Genomic DNA, 20000 nt, shown 5'->3' on the forward strand with positions numbered 1-20000 from the left:
TTTGGGGGCTACAACAGAGAAGGCACGGTCGCCTCTGGACATGCCGACTCTATGGTGACAGCAACTTTCTTCAGAGAGAACAATATTATGCCAATATGTGTCAATTGCTCTCTCCATTCGTTCATATAACCCATTCTGACCGGGCACCCATTTTGGTGTCGGCATCATGTTATGCTTTAGCTATTGAAAAATAGCAGATCTACAAGCTCATATCGCGCCACCGAGTGGCGCGATACGACCTTGTAGGTCTGCTATTTTTGAAAAAATCGAAGAACGACTGACATTTTTAGAATCTGATCTCAGGTCAGAATGGGTTCATCAGACCAGTGTGTGTCCGGCGGAAACCTCGTATGAATCTGATCTCAGGTCAGAATGGGATAAGAGAAAGAAGAAAGCTGATATTATATATTATACCACACCACAGACAAAAGTTTTACATGGTCAATTTGTGCCGAAACACAACGTCTTGTTCATCTTATTCCTTAATCTTTGGAATTCATTGTTCAAAATCCTCAACCATGAATATTGTGAATGGTTTTACTCATCAGTCATGTGGTTTAATTGTGTGTCATTTCAGAGAAGAGAAGCAAGTGGTGTCCTCCCTGCTTTTACAATGTCCCCCCTGATGGTGGCGCTAGAGAGACAAGCCACGAGCCTCTTAGTGTGGCTGAAAAGGTTAGCACATGATGTCACCATGTAGTGTGTTTATAGATGAATACAATTATGCGCTGGAATTGATTAATACATGAATACTAATTCATCCGAAACTTCAAAACTGTGTGTCCCTCTAATCATTGTCGTCGAACCTATAATCTACCTAATCTAATGTAATGTGTGTTTCAGGACAGCGATCTCAAAGGGGAATCTGGTGGATTCCAGGTGATCCTGGACCAGCTGAGAGATCTGGAGAAGAACCTGCGTTCGTTCCTCAAGAGCGAGGAAGATGGAGGCAGGCCTGGAGGTTACTGGAGCAGAATGGCCACCAGAATCAACCGAGCGTTCTTCATTTTCTACGTGACGACAGTCGTGGTGTTTCTGGCCGTCATCTTTAATGAATGGAGTCCTGAATACTGAAACGGGACACAGAGACCGAGACATCGAGCACCAAAGTCTGACGTCAATATCGGTAGAGGGGCACAAATCTACGGGTTCATGTACTGTTTTATTTGCATTGTAAGATAAAAGTGTCACTCAAGCCGTCTTTGAGTATCACGAAATCCCAGATATTAATTGTAATCCCCATAGGGGGGGGGGGGGGGGATTTTAGATCACCTCATATAATAACTGTGTTTGAAATATAAACAAATCATCCAGGCCGTTTCACTCATATCATCATCATCATCATCATCATCATCATCATCATCATCATCATACTATAATTCTAACAATGTCTGTCTGTCTGTCTGTATGTCAGAAACACCACCGTAGCTCCTCATTGCCTGCACCAATCGCTCGCTTTTCACACATGCATTGACCATATGAATATGGAGGGCGTAACGAAGCCCTTTTTTTATTTGACACATTAATGATTATTAATGAATTCATTAGTGAATTAAAAACGCACCGGGCGCAGTACCCCCCACGGCCACAACGTCACAAATATCTCACAACGGGTAAGGGCTAGTGGATATAAAGAATTAACTGACTGAGAGAAAGCGCTATTGTTACTGCTACTGCATTTGTTACATTCTCGCTATAGAAACAGACGCAAACGATACAGAGACACCTCCCTGACAATAACGCCGAGGCTGCTTGTTTATTTTTGGACCACAACGCTTATAGTAGACGATATTAAGATCACCCCATGTTATTCTCCATAGAGAAATTACTTCCGTGAACCAGGCAGAACCAGGGGATGAGCGAGTGACGTCAGGACTTCGGTGCTACAGATATTGTTGACTTGATTCTCTGTTCAATGTTAAACACTGTTATTCTGGGCGAGGAAACCCCTTTTGGTGTTAGCATTATGTTATGCTTTAGCTATTGAAAAATAGCAGATCTACAAGCTCATAGCACGCTACGAGCTTGTAGGTCTGCTATTTAAATGCACTGTGACGACATGGGCATAAGGGCTACGCTTGGATGCGGGTCCCTGGTCTAAGACAAATGTGACCAAATTTGACTGGGAGACTGCCATTGGATTTTTTTGAATTTTTGTTTTTTCATTTCATATCAAAGCAGGGAATCATAGCTTCAAATTGACATATTGGTTGTTCAGTTTGGAGATATGGCTTATAGAGTTATGCCTTGCAGAAAACAGCGAGTTGAGAAAACAGGCTTGAAAGGTTCATATTTACATGTCAATTTCAGTTTTGACACTTATTTCAGACATGCTCCCAGCAAGGGCAGAATCCATTTCTTCCGACCGACGGTCGGTCGCGACGCACCTGTCGCTCCGTCGCGACGCACCGTCGAACGGTCCTATTTCGGTCCGTCGGTCCGTCGTTCCGTCGGTCGGTCGGTCCGTGGCTCCGTCGCTCCGTCGCTCCGTCGGTCCGTCGCTCCGTGGCTCCGTGGCTCCGTGGCTCCGTCGGTCGGTCCGTTTTTGCGTCACGACGGACCGCAGGTCGCAGGTTTAGGGTGGATGGATTCTGCCCTTGCTGCCCAAATGGTAACTCTGTCATTTCTCTACCGTTTTGGACGGGGGTGGGCTCTTTGGAATCGTGTGGCGTGTATGTGCGCTTGTGCACGTGGAAGCCGGAAATAAAAGCACTTCCGGTCCCTCCCCTTGCGAGACTGCAGCTGGGTGCTATTGTCTTTATAAGTCCAATGAAACACTTCTTTGTAACGTATGGCTGCTGTAGTCTGGCGGTTTAATCACTCGCCTCTCAATGTTTTGGTGCTGACGACGCTGGTTCGAATCGCGCGAAAGACAAAAGTTTTTATATTAAAAAAAAATAGCCGTATGGAATGAATACATTATTTACAATACATTAGGCAGGCAGACAGGCAGGCAGACAGGCAGTCTGTCTGTCTGTCTGTGTGTCTGTCTAAAATATAATAATTTTGGTCTGCCGCGAGCGGGAATTGAACCAGCGTCCTCAGCAAAAAAGAATAGAGAGGCGAGGGATTAGACCACTATACTACAGCGGCCCGTTACAAAGAGGTGTTCCATTGGACTTTTAAAGTTAAGTCCAACGAGAGCAGAAAAAAAAATATATGAAGGACAGACCAAATCACCGACCGGCCGACCTAAAACATTTACACGAACATTTACACGAACGCACATGTTACACACAAGCTGCTGTCTGTGCAGCGCAGCAGCGAGACAACGCGGCGGCGCAAAAAATATAATAATAATAATATACCAGCAACACGGCACGAACGCACATGTTACACACAAGCTGCTGTCTGTGCGGCGCAGCGCAGCAGCGAGACAGCGAGACAATTACAGTTAGTGTCCACAGGTGACATTACCATTTGGGGGTCCCTGGGGGTCCCCAGGGGTCCCCGAACCTCGAGACCCCCATAGAAACCTCCAGGGGGGCCACACGATTCCAAAGAGCCCACCAAAACGGTAGAGAAATGACAGAGTTACCATTTGGGCAGCAAGGGCAGAATCCATCCACCCTAAACCTGCGACCGGCGGTCCGTCGCGACGCAAAAACGGACCGACCGACGGAGCGACGGAGCCACGGAGCGACGGACCGACGGAGCGACGGAGCCACGGACCGACGGACCGACGGAACGACGGACCGACGGACCGAAATAGGACCGTTCGACGGTGCGTCGCGACGGAGCGACGGGTGCGTCGCGACCGACCGTCAGTCGGAAGAAATGGATTCTGCCCTCCCTCCATGCTCTAGTATGTGAAGAGTCTGCCTGTGCTATTAAGTCATTTTGGAAAAAAAAAAAAAAAGTTTTTCTCCTCTGGTGAAAAGCTGGAATGTGCGCGATGGCAGTCTCTGGTCACAAATGTCTTCCTCGGGAGACAAATAATAAAGAACCTTGAACCTTGAGTGTGTGTGTGTGTGTGTGTGTGTGTGTGTGTCTTCTAGTTCTCAGGCTGGTGTATTTCATCCCAGGCAATTTTTAACATTCAGTATTTAGATAATTATGTTTTATATTAATTGTATCAGACACACGTATATAAATATACCAATGCCATGAATCCACATGAAGCTCCTAATTTAGCTTTTTGTCAGCACGTTCTGATTGGTCCCTGACTGACCAACCATGAGCAGGCTCTTTCTGCCTAATTTATTGTTCCACCCTGGTTTACGCCTTGTTTATGTTGCATTTGCTAAAACATCATTTTTGGAAAAAAACTAAAAACATAACACGATATGCCCTGCATGCAGTCACCAGTGGCGTGCACAGACATTTAGAGGGGCAGGTGCTCAAGTGAAAAAAAAGGGCACCTTGTGCAGCGCATTTGCTATCTAGATCTACAAGCTCATAGCGTGCCACTGAGTGGCGCACTACGAGCTTGTAGGTCTGCTATTTTTTTTATTATCGAAGAACCTCTGACATAGAAACATAGCTTTAGACTCATACTGCCCAGCTTTCCACTACAGCGCAGTATAAGGCCTAAAAAAAAAAACTTTGGTTTCCGATTGGCTGTCATTTTTGGGCTGAGTAGGTAGGGAATTTATTTTATTTTATTTTTTCGTGGGAAGGATGGGTAGCAAGGAATTTATTTTATTTTATTTTACTTATTTATTTTTTCGTGGGAAGGATGGGTAGCAAGGATTAAAAAAAAAAATCCTACGGCAATGATGGATAGGCTTCTACATATTTCATATTTTGGCTATGTGAAATAACTGTGGCAGTTTTAATGGTTAATACAACTTTACATTGTTTTCATTACACAGTGACATACCTGGAGTAGAGGCAGCAGGTTTAGAAAATAGGGTTGCTGATATTTTCTGCTGCCCTGCGGTTGGCTTTTGGCTTTTTTTTGGTGGCATTTTAATGTGCGGTGGCAGTGGCACCACACACAGGGTCCAGGTCTTTTTTCCGACACCTTTTTAGCCGACGGGACAATGGTCCGACAGTTTCGGACTATTGTCTGAAATACCGTCTTTTTACTCCAACAGTCCGACACGACATTAGACAGACAGAAGTTGCGGCAATAGTCCGACAAACCGTACGTTAGACAGGTCACCCTTAGGTTAGACACCCCTTAGGTTAGACGGGACAATAGTCCGACACCCCTTAGGTTAGACGGGACAATAGTTAGACGGGTGTCGGAAAAAAGATCGCCACCCCTTATATCATATGGAAACGGCCATATATGGTGGTGTGACGTGTCATGAGGCGTGACCATATATGGAGGCATGACACGAGGCGTGACATGACACACTGACGGGAAATGCAGGTTTTCATAGTAAATTAAATGCATATGGTCGTGTGTCTGTGGTCTATGGTCTGGACATGGTGTGTGTGGGACAGGGGTACGGGGTTATAGCAACTTATTACATTACTTAAATGCCTTGATATCATTATGTTATAATCGACCATATAGGCCTAGCCTATTATTGCATATCATTTTATTATTGTTAGATTTGCATTTCTTCAAATATGCACACTTATACCACCAACTAATAAGCTTTCAATTAAAATATTACCTACAACAAACTACTTCAAACTTTTCCAAACCGACCACGTAATTATGTTTAAGCACAGATGGTACTATATACACCCGGCATTTAAGCGCGCACCAGCAAGTGCGTGTCGTGCACGCGCATTATATTTCGCGTGCGTGTATGTGCGCTTGTGCACGTGGAAGCCGGAAATAAAAGCACTTCCGGTCCCTCCCCTTGCGAGACTGCAGCTGGGTGCTATTGTCTTTATAAGTCCAATGAAACACTTCTTTGTAACGTATGGCCGCTGTAGTCTAGCGGTTTAATCACTCGCCTCTCAATGTTTTGGTGCTGACGACGCTGGTTCGAATCGCGCGAAAGACAAAAGTTTTTATATTAAAAAAAAATAGCCGTATGGAATGAATACATTATTTACAATACATTAGGCAGGCAGACAGGTAGGCAGACAGGCAGTCTGTCTGTCTGTCTGTCTGTCTGTGTGTCTGTCTAAAATATAATAATTTTGGTCTGCCGCGAGCGGGAATTGAACCAGCGTCCTCAGCAAAAAAGAATAGAGAGGCAAGGGATTAGACCACTATGCTACAGCGGCCCGTTACAAAGAGGTGTTCCATTGGACTTTTAAAGTTAAGTCCAACGAGAGCAGAAAAAAAAATATATGAAGGACGCAGGCTCGCCTGGAGACCGGACCGGCGAGGCGCACGTCGCAAACGGGTAGATATAGTCGCGACGAGTCACGTTCTGCCGCGACGAGTCCAGCTCACGCCACAACGGGTAGATATAGCTGCGACGAGTCCCGTTCTGGCGCAACGGAAAATAATAGTCAACCTATTACGTCGCAAACGGGTAGATATAGCCGCGACGAGTCCGTTCTGCCGGGACGAATTGATATTTACGCCAGGACGTACTCGAATATACGTTGCGACGGAAAAATATACGTCGCGACGTACGTCGTGAAGGGATTTCGCTGTCTCTCCCTCTCCTCTCCTCTCCTCTCCTCTCCTCTCCTCTCCTCTCCTCTCCTCTCCTCTCCTCTCCTCTCCTCTCCTCTCCTCTCCTCTCCTCTCCCTCCAGCTGGGGACAGATCCAGTCTAACCTCCTCTCCTCTCCTCTCCTCTCCTCTCCTCTCCTCTCCTCTCCTCTCCTCTCCTCTCCTCTCCTCTCCTCTCCTCTCCTCTCCTCTCCTCTCCTCTCCTCTCCTCTCCTCTCCTCTCCTCTCCTCTCCTCTCCTCTCCTCTCCTCTCCTCTCCTCTCCTCTCCTCTCCTCTAGTTGGAGACAGAGATCCAGCTGGTCTCCTCTCCTCTCCTCTCCTCTCCTCTCCTCTCCTCTCCTCTCCTCTCCTCTCCTCTCCTCTCCTCTCCTCTCCTCTCCTCTCCTCTCCTCTCCTCTCCTCTCCTCTCCTCTCCTCTAGTTGGAGACAGAGATCCAGCTGGTGTCAGAGGCCTATGAGAATCTGGCCAAGTCGTCTTCTAAGAGAGAAGCTCTGGAGAAAACCATGAGAAACAAACTGGAGCTGGAGGTCAGGAGACTGCACGACTTCAACAGAGACCTCCGAGGTAACACGCACACACACACACACACACACACACGCACGCACGCACGCACGCACGCACGCACACACCTCCCAGTGGGACATGCCTCGAGGACCTCCCTAGGGAGACACCCGAGAGGCATCCTAACCAGATGCCCCGGGGGTCTCCTCCCAGTGGGACGTGGTCCTTGGTCTGCCCCGGGGGTCTCCTCCCTGTGGGACGTGGTCCTTGGTCTGCCCCGGGGTCTCCTCCCAGTGGGACGTGGTCCTTGATCTGCACCGGGGTCTCCTCCCAGTGGGACGTGGTCCTTGGTCTGCCCCGGGTTCTCCTCCCAGTGGGACGTGGTCCTTGGTCTGCCCCGGGGTCTCCTCCCAGTGGGACGTGGTCCTTGGTCTGCCCCGGGGTCTCCTCCCAGTGGGACGTGGTCCTTGGTCTGCCCCGGGGGTCTCCTCCCAGTGGGACGTGGTCCTTGGTCTGCCCCGGGGTCTCCTCCCAGTGGGACGTGGTCCTTGGTCTGCCCCGGGGTCTCCTCCCAGTGGGACGTGATCCTTGGTCTGCCCCGGGGTCTCCTCCCAGTGGGACGTGGTCCTTGGTCTGCCCCGGGGTCTCCTCCCAGTTGGACGTGCGTCGAGGACCTCCCTAGGGAGACGCCTGAGAGGCATCCTAACCAGATGTCTGAACCACCTCAGCTGGCTCCTTTCCAGGCCAAGAAGCAGCGACACAATCTGCTGATGACCCCCAGGGACCCCCTGAAGGACCCCTGGGGGCCCCCAGGGACCCCCTGAAGCAGCTGCGATACAGGAACAAGGACGTGATAACGACGACGATAAACAACATGACGATAATAACAGGAATTGAAGAAACTAAATAAATGTAGCAGCCAATCATATTATTGACCCTGTGGATTGGGCTCTCTCTCTCTCTCTCTCTCTCTCCTGATTGGATGAAATCGGCCGGTGACATTTGGTGAAGTTATAGTTGTGATGTCATTACAGTTGTTGTGAGTGATGATGTCATGACTCATGAGTGATGTCATTGTGATGTCATTGCAGAGCGTATGGAAACGGCCAATAAGCAGCTGGCGGTTAAAGAATGTGACGGTTCTGAAGACAGCCGCAAAACCATCTCGCAACTGCTCTCTCAGAGTGAGTAACACACACACACACACACACACACACACACACACACACACACACACACACACACACACACACACACACACACACACACACATTATGTGTATTTACTGTAACCCATTCTGACCTGAGATCAGATTCTAAAAATGTCAGTTGTTCTTCGATTTTTCAAAAATAGCAGATCTACAAGCTCGTAGCGCGCCACCGAGTGGCGCGCTACGAGCTTGTAGATCAGTGAATAGCAGGCAGGCTGACAGTGAAGTAGTATAACGGCAAAAAGCCAAAGAGGCAATGCAATGCAGTGTGTCTGGATTTATTTGAGACAATGTCGCACAGTTGATGGTCAGTGTCCGTGAGCGCCAGCCATCAAGCACACCGTCATCAGGGGGATTAAAGTGTGTTATGCAAGTGTACCCGGGTGCGCTGTTGAATCTCGGGCAATGTGAATCATGGCCATCGGGGACCAGGCAACCGTATTCGGAAACGGTTCCAATGAAACGGATTCAGTCCGTCTCAGTGTGAATCCCCTCTTAAATCAATGTGTGGTTCATTCATTCATTCAAACGTCTCCTCTTAAATCAATGTGTGTGTGTGTGTGTGCGTGTGTGTGTGCGTGCGTCCGTGCATGCATGCGTTGCGTGCCTGCGCGTGCGTGTGTGTCTGTGTGTGCGTGACTGTGTGTGTGTGTGTCTGTGTGTGCGTGACTGTGTGTGTGTGCGTGCGTGCGTGCGTGTGCGTCTCCAGATAAAGACGTGCTGAGGGAGAAGGAGAAGGTGGAGATGGAGGTGAGCGCTCTGCGCTCTCAGACCGACGACCAGAGACGACACATCGAGATCAGAGACCAGGCGCTCAACAACGCGCAGGCCAAAGTAGTCAAGCTGGAGGAGGAGGTAGGAACAGATCAGAGACCAGCCCAGGCCAAAGTAGTCAAGCTGGAGGAGGAGGTAGGAACAGATCAGAGACCAGCCCAGGCCAAAGTAGTCAAGCTGGAGGAGGAGGTAGGAACAGCGTCCCTATGGTTTTTTTTAGAGCTGGGACTCGATTAAAATAATTAATCTAATTAATCAGAGGCTTTGCGATTAATTAATCTAGATTAATCGCATTTTAATCGCATATCATTATTTGACCCGAGAACAGTGAGAAAGCAATTTTTTCAAATGGATTTTGGTATACTAGTGAATCAATGAATAGTGAATACATAAGTTTAAGCAATAAAACATTGTTTTTGTAGTAATAGGGGTAATAATTCTTTATTGAATAATTACACACAACTGTGCTGTAATCCACGCTACCATCGGATAAACTGTCCAGTGACAACGTTCCGCGGTGAAAAAAATAGCAGCAAGGGCAGAATCCCATTCTTCCGACCGACGCCCCGTCGCGACGGTGCGTCGATCCGTCGCGACGCACCGTCGAAAGGTCCTATTTCGGTCCGTCGGTCGGTCGTTCCCGTCGGTCGATCCGTCCGTCGCTCCGCCGCTCCGTCGCTCCGTCGGTCCGTTGCTCCGTCGCGACGCACCGTCGGTCGGTCCGTTTTTGCGTCGCGACGGACCGTCGGTCGCAGGGTTAGGGTGGATGGATTGATTCTGCCCTTGCTGCCCAAATGGTAACTCTGTCATTTCTCTACCGTTTTGGACGGGGGTGGTCTCTTTGGAATCGTGTGGCCCCCCTGGAGGTTTCTATGGGGGTCTCGAGGTTCGGGGACCCCTGGGGACCCCCACGGACCCCCAAATGGTAACTCTGTCATTTCTCTACCGTTTTGGAGGGGGTGGGCTCATTTGAATCGTGTCGCCCCCCTGGAGGTTTCTATGGGGGTCTCGAGGTTCGGGGACCCCTGGGGACCCCCAGGGACCCCCAAATGGTAATGTCACCTGTGGACACTAACTGTAATTGTCTCGCTGTCTCGCTGCTGCGCTGCGCCGCACAGACAGCAGCTTGCAGCAGCTGTCTGTATATAGCAGCTATATTATTATTATTATATTTTTTGCGCCGCCGCGTTGTCTCGCTGCTGCGCTCTTGTGTGTAACATGTGCGTTCGTGTTGCTGGTATAGATATTATTATTATTATATATCATATCCTCCTTCCCAGCCTCCCCGTCCTGGACGGCGCAGAACAGCGTTGGATCGCCGGCCGCCTATCGTTGATCGCCCGCCGTCTCCTCGAGGACCGCCGAGGCAGATGGTTTACTGCTATATGCCATAGTGTTTATTATAGCTACTATTATTATTGGGCATTTGCTAACTTAACGGTGTGGCACGTATTATTGTAGTGTACAGTACATTGGGTACAGCGGTCATTCAGGCTTCAGAGGGCTGCTTACAGGGGTGGAATATTCTCAGGGTTGGCTTCACCTGTCTCTTAGCGCCCCTATATTGGTGAACACGCATGTTTGTATTTTACTGCTGTGATTTTCGATAGATTATCCTATTTTGATATAGGCTTATTGCAGTGATCGTTGGTGTGCACTTGATTTGCCGTGGCATCTTTTGTGGTCGTGTGTACTAATGTGTATACGATAATATACAGTGCCTATTTATATTGCTATTTGCTACGTTTTAATAATTGCCAGTCATACAGTATAAATTGCCACATTGTTATACCTATACATTTACGTATTTTACTTGTATAGTGTTATATTTGATATCCTGCTACATGATTTTATACTTACCTGTTTTATCTCCGAGCTTATAATAAACTTTGTTACTTTTCTATATACGACCTGCCTGCTGCCCTTATCCGTTTTTCTCAAGCAATGACAATTTCACTGGAGCGCAGCGCTATATGCACGCAGACAGCACATGATAATGTGGCAAGAAAAATATATTCCAATTACTTTTCGGTGCGCACTCACCATGAATCCAAGCAGAGGTCCTCACAAGTAGGCCTATAGGTAAAACACCGCCGCCACAGTCCCAATGGCCCGTGCGCAAAAAGTTGATATTTAACATTGGCTATAATCTGCCAAATCTCAACCGATTGGTATAATTCCAAATGGTATACACTCAATGAAATTTATATTTTCCATTTTTCATGGGCGTATAAGTCATAGAGCCAGAGAAAGGAGAGATATGGTATAGGGAAGCACTAAGCCCTGTTAGCCATGCAGCCTATTCTGTTTCATGAGCTGTGGTGGCTTCACTGATATACAACCTTTATTCAAATAGTTGAAAATGTATTAATAAAAATACTGAGCATGTATGTTTGATATAAGGCCAAACCTCATTTGAAAGAATATATTCAGAGTATACTCTTCATTAGCAAACTGTACCAAACGAAGGAAAAACCCCCGCGGGGATAACTGACGTTATAAGAAGATAACGCCCCTGCATGACACCTCCCTGGCCACCGTATAGCGCATTGACAGGTCTGTCTGTCTGTCGTAGCATGCAGATAGACAGATAGGGGGGGGGGGGGGGGGGGCAGTTTGACAACAGCGGCTGACACATGTTCATTGATTATGATTAATAGGCCTACTGTATACAGCTACTGTGCTGCTGGATCGTCGATAAATGGACTATAGGCCTACTGGACTTTGATGTTATACTGCACGGATATAAGCGAACCAGTTTATCAATGTTGGATAGTTGGATACCTGCATGCGCTCTTTGCATGTGCACGGCAGATGGAGAGAGAGAGAGAGAGAAAGAGAGAGAGAGAGAGAGAGAGAGAGAGAGAGAGAAATGAGCTCCGTTCATTGGCTTTATAGGCAAGTGCAGAAGGTTTATAACGACAGGTGCCCACCTTAGAGTAGCCTATATATATTAACTTATTATTATTTTGCCAGCGGGTGCTTTGGCTCTTGCGCGGAGTTGACGCCGTTGTCTATAGGCCTACGTGCCAGGATGATTTTAAATAAATATGTCTCTGTCTCTGCGTCTCTAGAGCTATAAAATATATAGCACACATCATGTGTGACACATGTGTGCACATACACACACACACACACACACACACACACACACACACACACACACACACACACACACACACACACACACACACGAGATTCTGACAGAATGCAGCGGCGCATTCTTAAAATAAACAGATATACAAGCTTATAGTGTACCATAGCGTACATACCAGCATACTTACCGTTCAATAATAATTAGCATGTATTATTATTAACGAAAAACAAACAGTTTTTTCAAACAGTTGTTTGAAACAACTTCTGATTAGTTACTAACTTTACTAGACCAATTTAAAATAGTATTAGATGTTTTTCGTTAATAATAACTTATGCTAATTATTACTGAACCATTTTAGATGTTTATATTTCACCAACAGGCATGATATGAATTTATAGGAATAATAGGCCATCAGTGGCCACCGGTCGACTCCATTTTGCGCATTACGGCGCCTAGATTGAAATGACCACATTAATCAACAATAGACCATACTGTTCATTGAAAATAGCTGCAAAATCACTATAGTTGTGATGGGATAAAGTATAGACCTTTTAAGTATAGTTACCAAGTAGGCCTACCATTAACCCCGCGATGCTGAGCGTGTGTTCCAGCTAAAACTAAGGGTAGGTCTATAGATTTTTAGGGTTAATTATTAGGACCCGATTTTTAATTTCATTCAGAGGGAGAGTCAAGGTATATATTTTATATATAGTGAAACATACATTTAATCGATATCCTTCATCGTCTTCATTTCTTTCATAGTTAAAGCAATTGCTAAGTGGTCTATTGTCTAAAAAAAACACACACAAGCATGAACAGTAGACATCTATTCATCATTATTTATTTCAAATCAAAATACAAACCAATGTCACCAACTCATCTCGAAGTTCGCGCGCACACACACACACACACACACACACACACACACACACACACACACACACACACACACACACACACACACACACACACACGTTATTACAATAAAAATAGCAATTCTGTTATTTGTGTAATGTGTAGGCTATATATCCTACAAGTATGTATTTATTATGAAGAGGGCTGCGCTATGGCGATTCACTTGTGTGAGTGGAGGCGGGGGGCTTGGAATGGATTACTGACTGTGCAGGCAGAGATAAGTGAACGGTGTGGTCACGGTACCGCTGGCTGGCCTCTGTTTTGCGGCGCACCAAGCTTCTGCTTCAGTTCATAATGCTAAATGTTTTATAAATCAATCGGATTATCAAACGATAGACTGCAACATGACAAAAACAGTTGCACTGAGCCATCTCGTTAAACCCAGCATGGCTGCGATGAATAACCTAATCATTAGACCTAATCAACGTCATATATAGTCACCAACCGATCCATATAATTCTGTAGTGTATGATCTGACCACGCAATGTTACAGTCCACTGCAGGCTATATACCATATCTCTCCTTTCTCTGGCTCTATGACTTATACGCCCATGAAAAATGGAAAATATAAATTTCATTGAGTGTATACCATTTGGAATTATACCAATCGGTTGAGATTTGGCAGATTATAGCCAATGTTAAATATCAACTTTTTGCGCACGGGCCATTGGGACTGTGGCGGCGGTGTTTTACCTATAGGCCTACTTGTGAGGACCTCTGCTTGGATTCATGGTGAGTGCGCACCGAAAAGTAATTGGAATATATTTTTCTTGCCACATTATCATGTGCTGTCTGCGTGCATATAGCGCTGCGCTCCAGTGAAATTGTCATTGCTTGAGAAAAACGGATAAGGGCAGCAGGCAGGTCGTATATAGAAAAGTAACAAAGTTTATTATAAGCTCGGAGATAAAACAGGTAAGTATAAAATCATGTAGCAGGATATCAAATATAACACTATACAAGTAAAATACGTAAATGTATAGGTATAACAATGTGGCAATTTATACTGTATGACTGGCAATTATTAAAACGTAGCAAATATAGCAATATAAATAGGCACTGTATATTATCGTATACACATTAGTACACACGACCACAAAAGATGCCACGGCAAATCAAGTGCACACCAACGATCACTGCAATAAGCCTATATCAAAATAGGATAACACTTCTATCGAAAATCACAGCAGTAAAATACAAACATGCGTGTTCACCAATATAGGGGCGCTAAGAGACAGGTGAAGCCAACCCTGAGAATATTCCACCCCTGTAAGCAGCCCTCTGAAGCCTGAATGACCGCTGTACCCAATGTACTGTACACTACAATAATACGTGCCACACCGTTAAGTTAGCAAATGCCCAATAATAATAGTAGCTATAATAAACACTATGGCATATAGCAGTAAACCATCTGCCTCGGCGGTCCTCGAGGAGACGGCGGGCGATCAACGATAGGCGGCCGGCGATCCAACGCTGTTCTGCGCCGTCCAGGACGGGGAGGCTGGGAAGGAGGATATGATATATAATAATAATAATATCTATACCAGCAACACGAACGCACATGTTACACACAAGAGCGCAGCAGCGAGACAACGCGGCGGCGCAAAAAATATAATAATAATAATATAGCTGCTATATACAGACAGCTGCTGCAAGCTGCTGTCTGTGCGGCGCAGCGCAGCAGCGAGACAGCGAGACAATTACAGTTAGTGTCCACAGGTGACATTACCATTTGGGGGTCCCTGGGGGTCCCCAGGGGTCCCCGAACCTCGAGACCCCCATAGAAACCTCCAGGGGGGCGACACGATTCAAATGAGCCCACCCCCTCCAAAACGGTAGAGAAATGACAGAGTTACCATTTGGGGGTCCGTGGGGGTCCCCAGGGGTCCCCGAACCTCGAGACCCCCATAGAAACCTCCAGGGGGGCCACACGATTCCAAAGAGACCACCCCCGTCCAAAACGGTAGAGAAATGACAGAGTTACCATTTGGGCAGCAAGGGCAGAATCAATCCATCCACCCTAACCCTGCGACCGACGGTCCGTCGCGACGCAAAAACGGACCGACCGACGGTGCGTCGCGACGGAGCAACGGACCGACGGAGCGACGGAGCGGCGGAGCGACGGACGGACCGACCGACGGGAACGACCGACCGACGGACCGAAATAGGACCTTTCGACGGTGCGTCGCGACGGATCGACGCACCGTCGCGACGGGGCGTCGGTCGGAAGAATGGGATTCTGCCCTCCCTCTAGTGCGATTAAAATGCGTAATTTTTTTTAATGCATTAATTTTTTTGTAGTTAATTAATCGTAATTAATCGCAATTAGTCCCGGCCCTGGTTTTTTTACTACCCACTTTCGCACCGGTGAGGGGTGGGAGGGGCTAGCCCACAGCGGGCCCCCAGCAGTCAGCACACAGAAGGCTATAGAGCGTCGCAGTCCCGCCCCCTTTTCAGAGCGACGAGTGGCCCAGGAAATGAATCCCAATGCATTTCGCCCATAGGCTTTTCACAAGGTCCTCGAGGCACGTCCCACTGGGAGGTGTGTGTGTGTGTGTGTGTGTGTGTGTGTGTGTGTGTGTGTGTGTGTGTGTGTGTGTGTGTGTGTGGTAAATGGTAAATGGTAAATGGTGCATTTATATAGCGCCTTTATCCAAGGCGCTTTACAGAGATTGTGCATTACATTCACCCATTCACACACACATTCATACACCGATGGCAGCGGAAACCATGCAAGGCATTTCACAAGATTTCACAAATCATGACAATGAACACAATGTTTTGGGGCCGATCAAATAATTTATAAGAAGAAAAACAAAACGAATAGTGTTGTCTCCTGCCTTTATTTTTCTTCTTTCTAATGATTTGATCGGCCCCAAAAGATTGTGTTCATTGTCATGATTTGTCACGATCCGAGTTGGCTTTGTCCGCGGCGTAACCGTCTTTAAATAAATACTTTAAGAAATGCCTATAAGAGGGCATGCGCGTGACATCATCGTACCTGGAAGTTATGCGGGAACGCCTAATGAGTGGCAAAAAACTACTTTTTGGCCTCGACAGCCCCGTTCATCCACACAGAAAAGTCCTGTCTGATTGCATTAAACAATGTTAAACTCAACAACATTGCAGCTGTACGAAAAGCTTGAATTATCCTCTTTCTATCTGCAAAGTTTTCGTTTTATAAATATCCACCATAGAAACGTTATGAGCTACTTTCTGTCAAGAAATGCCCTGCATTTGATTATGTTTCTAAGTGTCAGAGTTTGGAAGTGCTTGTTTTCAATAACACAACATCTTTGCTGCCTCCTGCATTATGTGACATTTAGAAACAGGTGGTACGGCAGGACGGTGGAGTGATTTACAACGAGCGCTTCCAAACTCCAACACTCCATAAATGCTGCTCAATGTTTTGCCACTAGATGAGGATGGTTTTACTCAACCAGAGTCTGATACTGTTGTACTGACCGGTACAACCACAGTCTGATACTGTTGTACTGACCGGTACAACCACAGTCTGATACTGTTGTACTGACCGGTACAACCACAGTCTGATACTGTTGTACTGACCGGTACAACCACAGTCTGATACTGTTGTACTGACCAGTACTACAACCACAGTCTGATACTGTTGTACTGACCGGTACAACCACAGTCTGATACTGTTGTACTGACCGGTACAACCACAGTCTGATACTGTTGTACTGACCGGTACAACCACAGTCTGATACTGTTGTACTGACCAGTACAACCTCAGTCTGATACTGTTGTACTGACCGGTACAACCACAGTCTGATACTGTTGTACTGACCGCTACAACCACAGTCTGATACTGTTGTACTGACCACTACAACCACAGTCTGATACTGTTGTACTGACCAGTACAACCACAGTCTGATACTGTTGTACTGACCAGTACAACCACAGTCTGATACTGTTGTTCTGACCGGTACAACCACAGTCTGATACTGTTGTACTGACCGGTACAACCACAGTCTGATACTGTTGTACTGACCACTACAACCACAGTCTGATACTGTTGTACTGACCGGTACAACCACAGTCTGATACTGTTGTACTGACCACTACAACCACAGTCTGATACTGTTGTACTGACCGGTACAACCACAGTCTGATACTGTTGTACTGACCAGTACAACCACAGTCTGATACTGTTGTACTGACCAGTACAACCACAGTCTGATACTGTTGTACTGACCAGTACAACCACAGTCTGATACTGTTGTACTGACCGGTACAACCACAGTCTGATACTGTTGTACTGACCGGTACAACCACAGTCTGATACTGTTGTACTGACCAGTACAACCACAGTCTGATACTGTTTTACTGACCGGTACAACCACAGTCTGATACTGTTGTACTGACCGGTACAACCACAGTCTGATACTGCTGTACTGACCAGTACAACCACAGTCTGATACTGTTGTACTGACCAGTACAACCACAGTCTGATACTGTTGTACTGACCGGTACAACCACAGTCTGATACTGTTGTACTGACCGGTACAACCACAGTCTGATACTGTTGTACTGACCGGTACAACCACAGTCTGATACTGTTGTACTGACCACCAGTACAACCACAGTCTGATACTGTTGTACTGACCAGTACAACCACAGTCTGATACTGTTGTACTGACCGGTACAACCACAGTCTGATACTGTTGTACTGACCACCAGTACAACCACAGTCTGATACTGTTGTACTGACCAGTACAACCACAGTCTGATACTGTTGTACTGACCGGTACAACCACAGTCTGATACTGTTGTACTGACCGGTACAACCACAGTCTGATACTGTTGTACTGACCGGTACAACCACAGTCTGATACTGTCGTACTGACCGGTACAACCACAGTCTGATACTGTTGTACTGACCGGTACAACCACAGTCTGATACTGTTGTACTGACCGGTACAACCACAGTCTGATACTGTTGTACTGACCACCAGTACAACCACAGTCTGATACTGTTGTACTGACCAGTACAACCACAGTCTGATACTGTTGTACTGACCGGTACAACCACAGTCTGATACTGTCGTACTGACCGGTAAAACCACAGTCTGATACTGTTGTACTGACCGGTACAACCACAGTCTGATACTGTCGTACTGACCGGTACAACCACAGTCTGATACTGTTGTACTGACCGGTACAACCATAGTCTGATACTGTTGTACTGACCGGTACAACCACAGTCTGATACTGTTGTACTGACCGGTACAACCACAGTCTGATACTGTCGTACTGACCGGTACAACCACAGTCTGATACTGTTGTACTGACCGGTACAACCATAGTCTGATACTGTTGTACTGACCGGTACAACCACAGTCTGATACTGTTGTACTGACCGGTAAAACCACAGTCTGATACTGTTGTACTGACCACTACAACCACAGTCTGATACTGTTGTACTGACCACCAGTACAACCACAGTCTGATACTGTTGTACTGACCAGTACAACCACAGTCTGATACTGTTGTACTGACCACCAGTACAACCACAGTCTGATACTGTTGTACTGACCACTACAACCACAGTCTGATACTGTTGTACTGACCACCAGTACAACCACAGTCTGATACTGTTGTACTGACCAGTACAACCACAGTCTGATACTGTTTTACTGACCGGTACAACCACAGTCTGATACTGTTGTACTGACTAGTACAACCACAGTCTGATACTGTTTTACTGACCGGTACAACCACAGTCTGATACTGTTTTACTGGGAGCATAAAATGAGTTTATTTCATTAGTTTGTGCCATTCTGACCCCTGGTGGTGGTTGAGGAGAAGTGTTTGGGCTGTGTGTGCTCCAGTTCCTGTCGATTTGATCCAATGACAGCCAATGAAACTGGTCAGATGACCAATGATATCCAATGAAATCAACAGGAACCGGAGCACATCACACAGCCCAGGATAAAGTGTGGATGAAGTAAATGAAAATCTTTCGGCAACTATCTCCACAGGCTCCGCCTCTCAACTCATCTGATTGGACAGATAAGCAGCAGCGCTCTTATAGGACGGAATCCCCTTTTGGCCTTTTAAGCAAGTTATACTTTAGCTGTTGAAAAATAGCAGATCTACAAGCTTGTAGATCTGCTCAAATCTTTGCTTCTGGGGAGGGGGAGGGGGAGGGGGAGGGGGGGGGGGTCTCTGGAACAACATATTTTCAGACGGGGGTCTGATATATTTTGGGGGTCCTAAAACTATGACGAAAAATACAACTAAATAATTCCGTAATAAAAACTAAGATGTTGATGATGACTAAAAGTAAGACTACATTTATGGACAATTTTTACCGTGTGCTTTGTCTGTGTGTGTGTCTGGCGTGCATGTGGCCTGAAAACCCACCTTTTCAGACTCCATCATGGCCCATAGCACTTACCCTACCCCCTTAGATAGCATTTCTGTAGACTTAGATAGCATTTGATACAGACTTATAGCATGTTATGTAGACAGCACTATAATTGCATTGAATATAGTCATAGCACGCCATAGTACATATGTATAGCATAGTAGTAAATATGTATAGTTTATATGTATAGTTTCATTATTTAGATATTCCACTGTTACCTTCTTAGCTTACGCATGTTTCATGATAAATACTTTTATGTGATGTATTCCCATGCTTTTGTTCTTGCTTAAATGTAAGTCGCTCTGGATTAAGAGCGTCTGCTAAATGCCTAAATTGTAAATTGTAAATTGTAAATTGCGTGTGCAGCTGAAGAAGAAGCAGGTGTATGTGGAGAAGGTGGAGCGCATGCAGCAGGCCCTGGCGCAGCTGCAGGCCACCTGCGAGAAGAGAGAGCAGCTGGAGCACCGCCTGAGGACCAGACTGGAGAGGGAGCTGGAGAGTCTGCGCAGCCAGCAGGTACACACACACACACACACACACACACACACACACACAGTCTGCGCAGCCAGCAGGTAC

The 20000-nt window shown here is 46.5% G+C and overlaps 1 protein-coding gene across 1 annotated transcript in view; it reads left to right on the forward strand.

Annotated features, from left to right (window-relative positions):
- LOC310856318 (angiomotin-like) overlaps positions 1 to 20000 on the forward strand; it is a gene marked incomplete at both ends in the record, with an annotated part of 40917 nt that overhangs the window by 1802 nt on the left and 19115 nt on the right. Inside the window, 7 exons of the mRNA XM_083761679.1 lie at positions 578 to 675; positions 844 to 1041; positions 6814 to 6834; positions 6956 to 7100; positions 8129 to 8221; positions 8957 to 9102; positions 19791 to 19940. Coding sequence (XP_083617805.1) covers positions 578 to 675; positions 844 to 1041; positions 6814 to 6834; positions 6956 to 7100; positions 8129 to 8221; positions 8957 to 9102; positions 19791 to 19940 — 851 coding nt within the window. The remainder of the gene's footprint in view (positions 1 to 577; positions 676 to 843; positions 1042 to 6813; positions 6835 to 6955; positions 7101 to 8128; positions 8222 to 8956; positions 9103 to 19790; positions 19941 to 20000) is intronic.

The sequence above is a fragment of the Protomyctophum parallelum genome (assembly GCF_964188405.1).
Source record: "Protomyctophum parallelum genome assembly, chromosome: 1".
NCBI classification, from domain to species: Eukaryota; Metazoa; Chordata; class Actinopteri; order Myctophiformes; family Myctophidae; genus Protomyctophum; species Protomyctophum parallelum.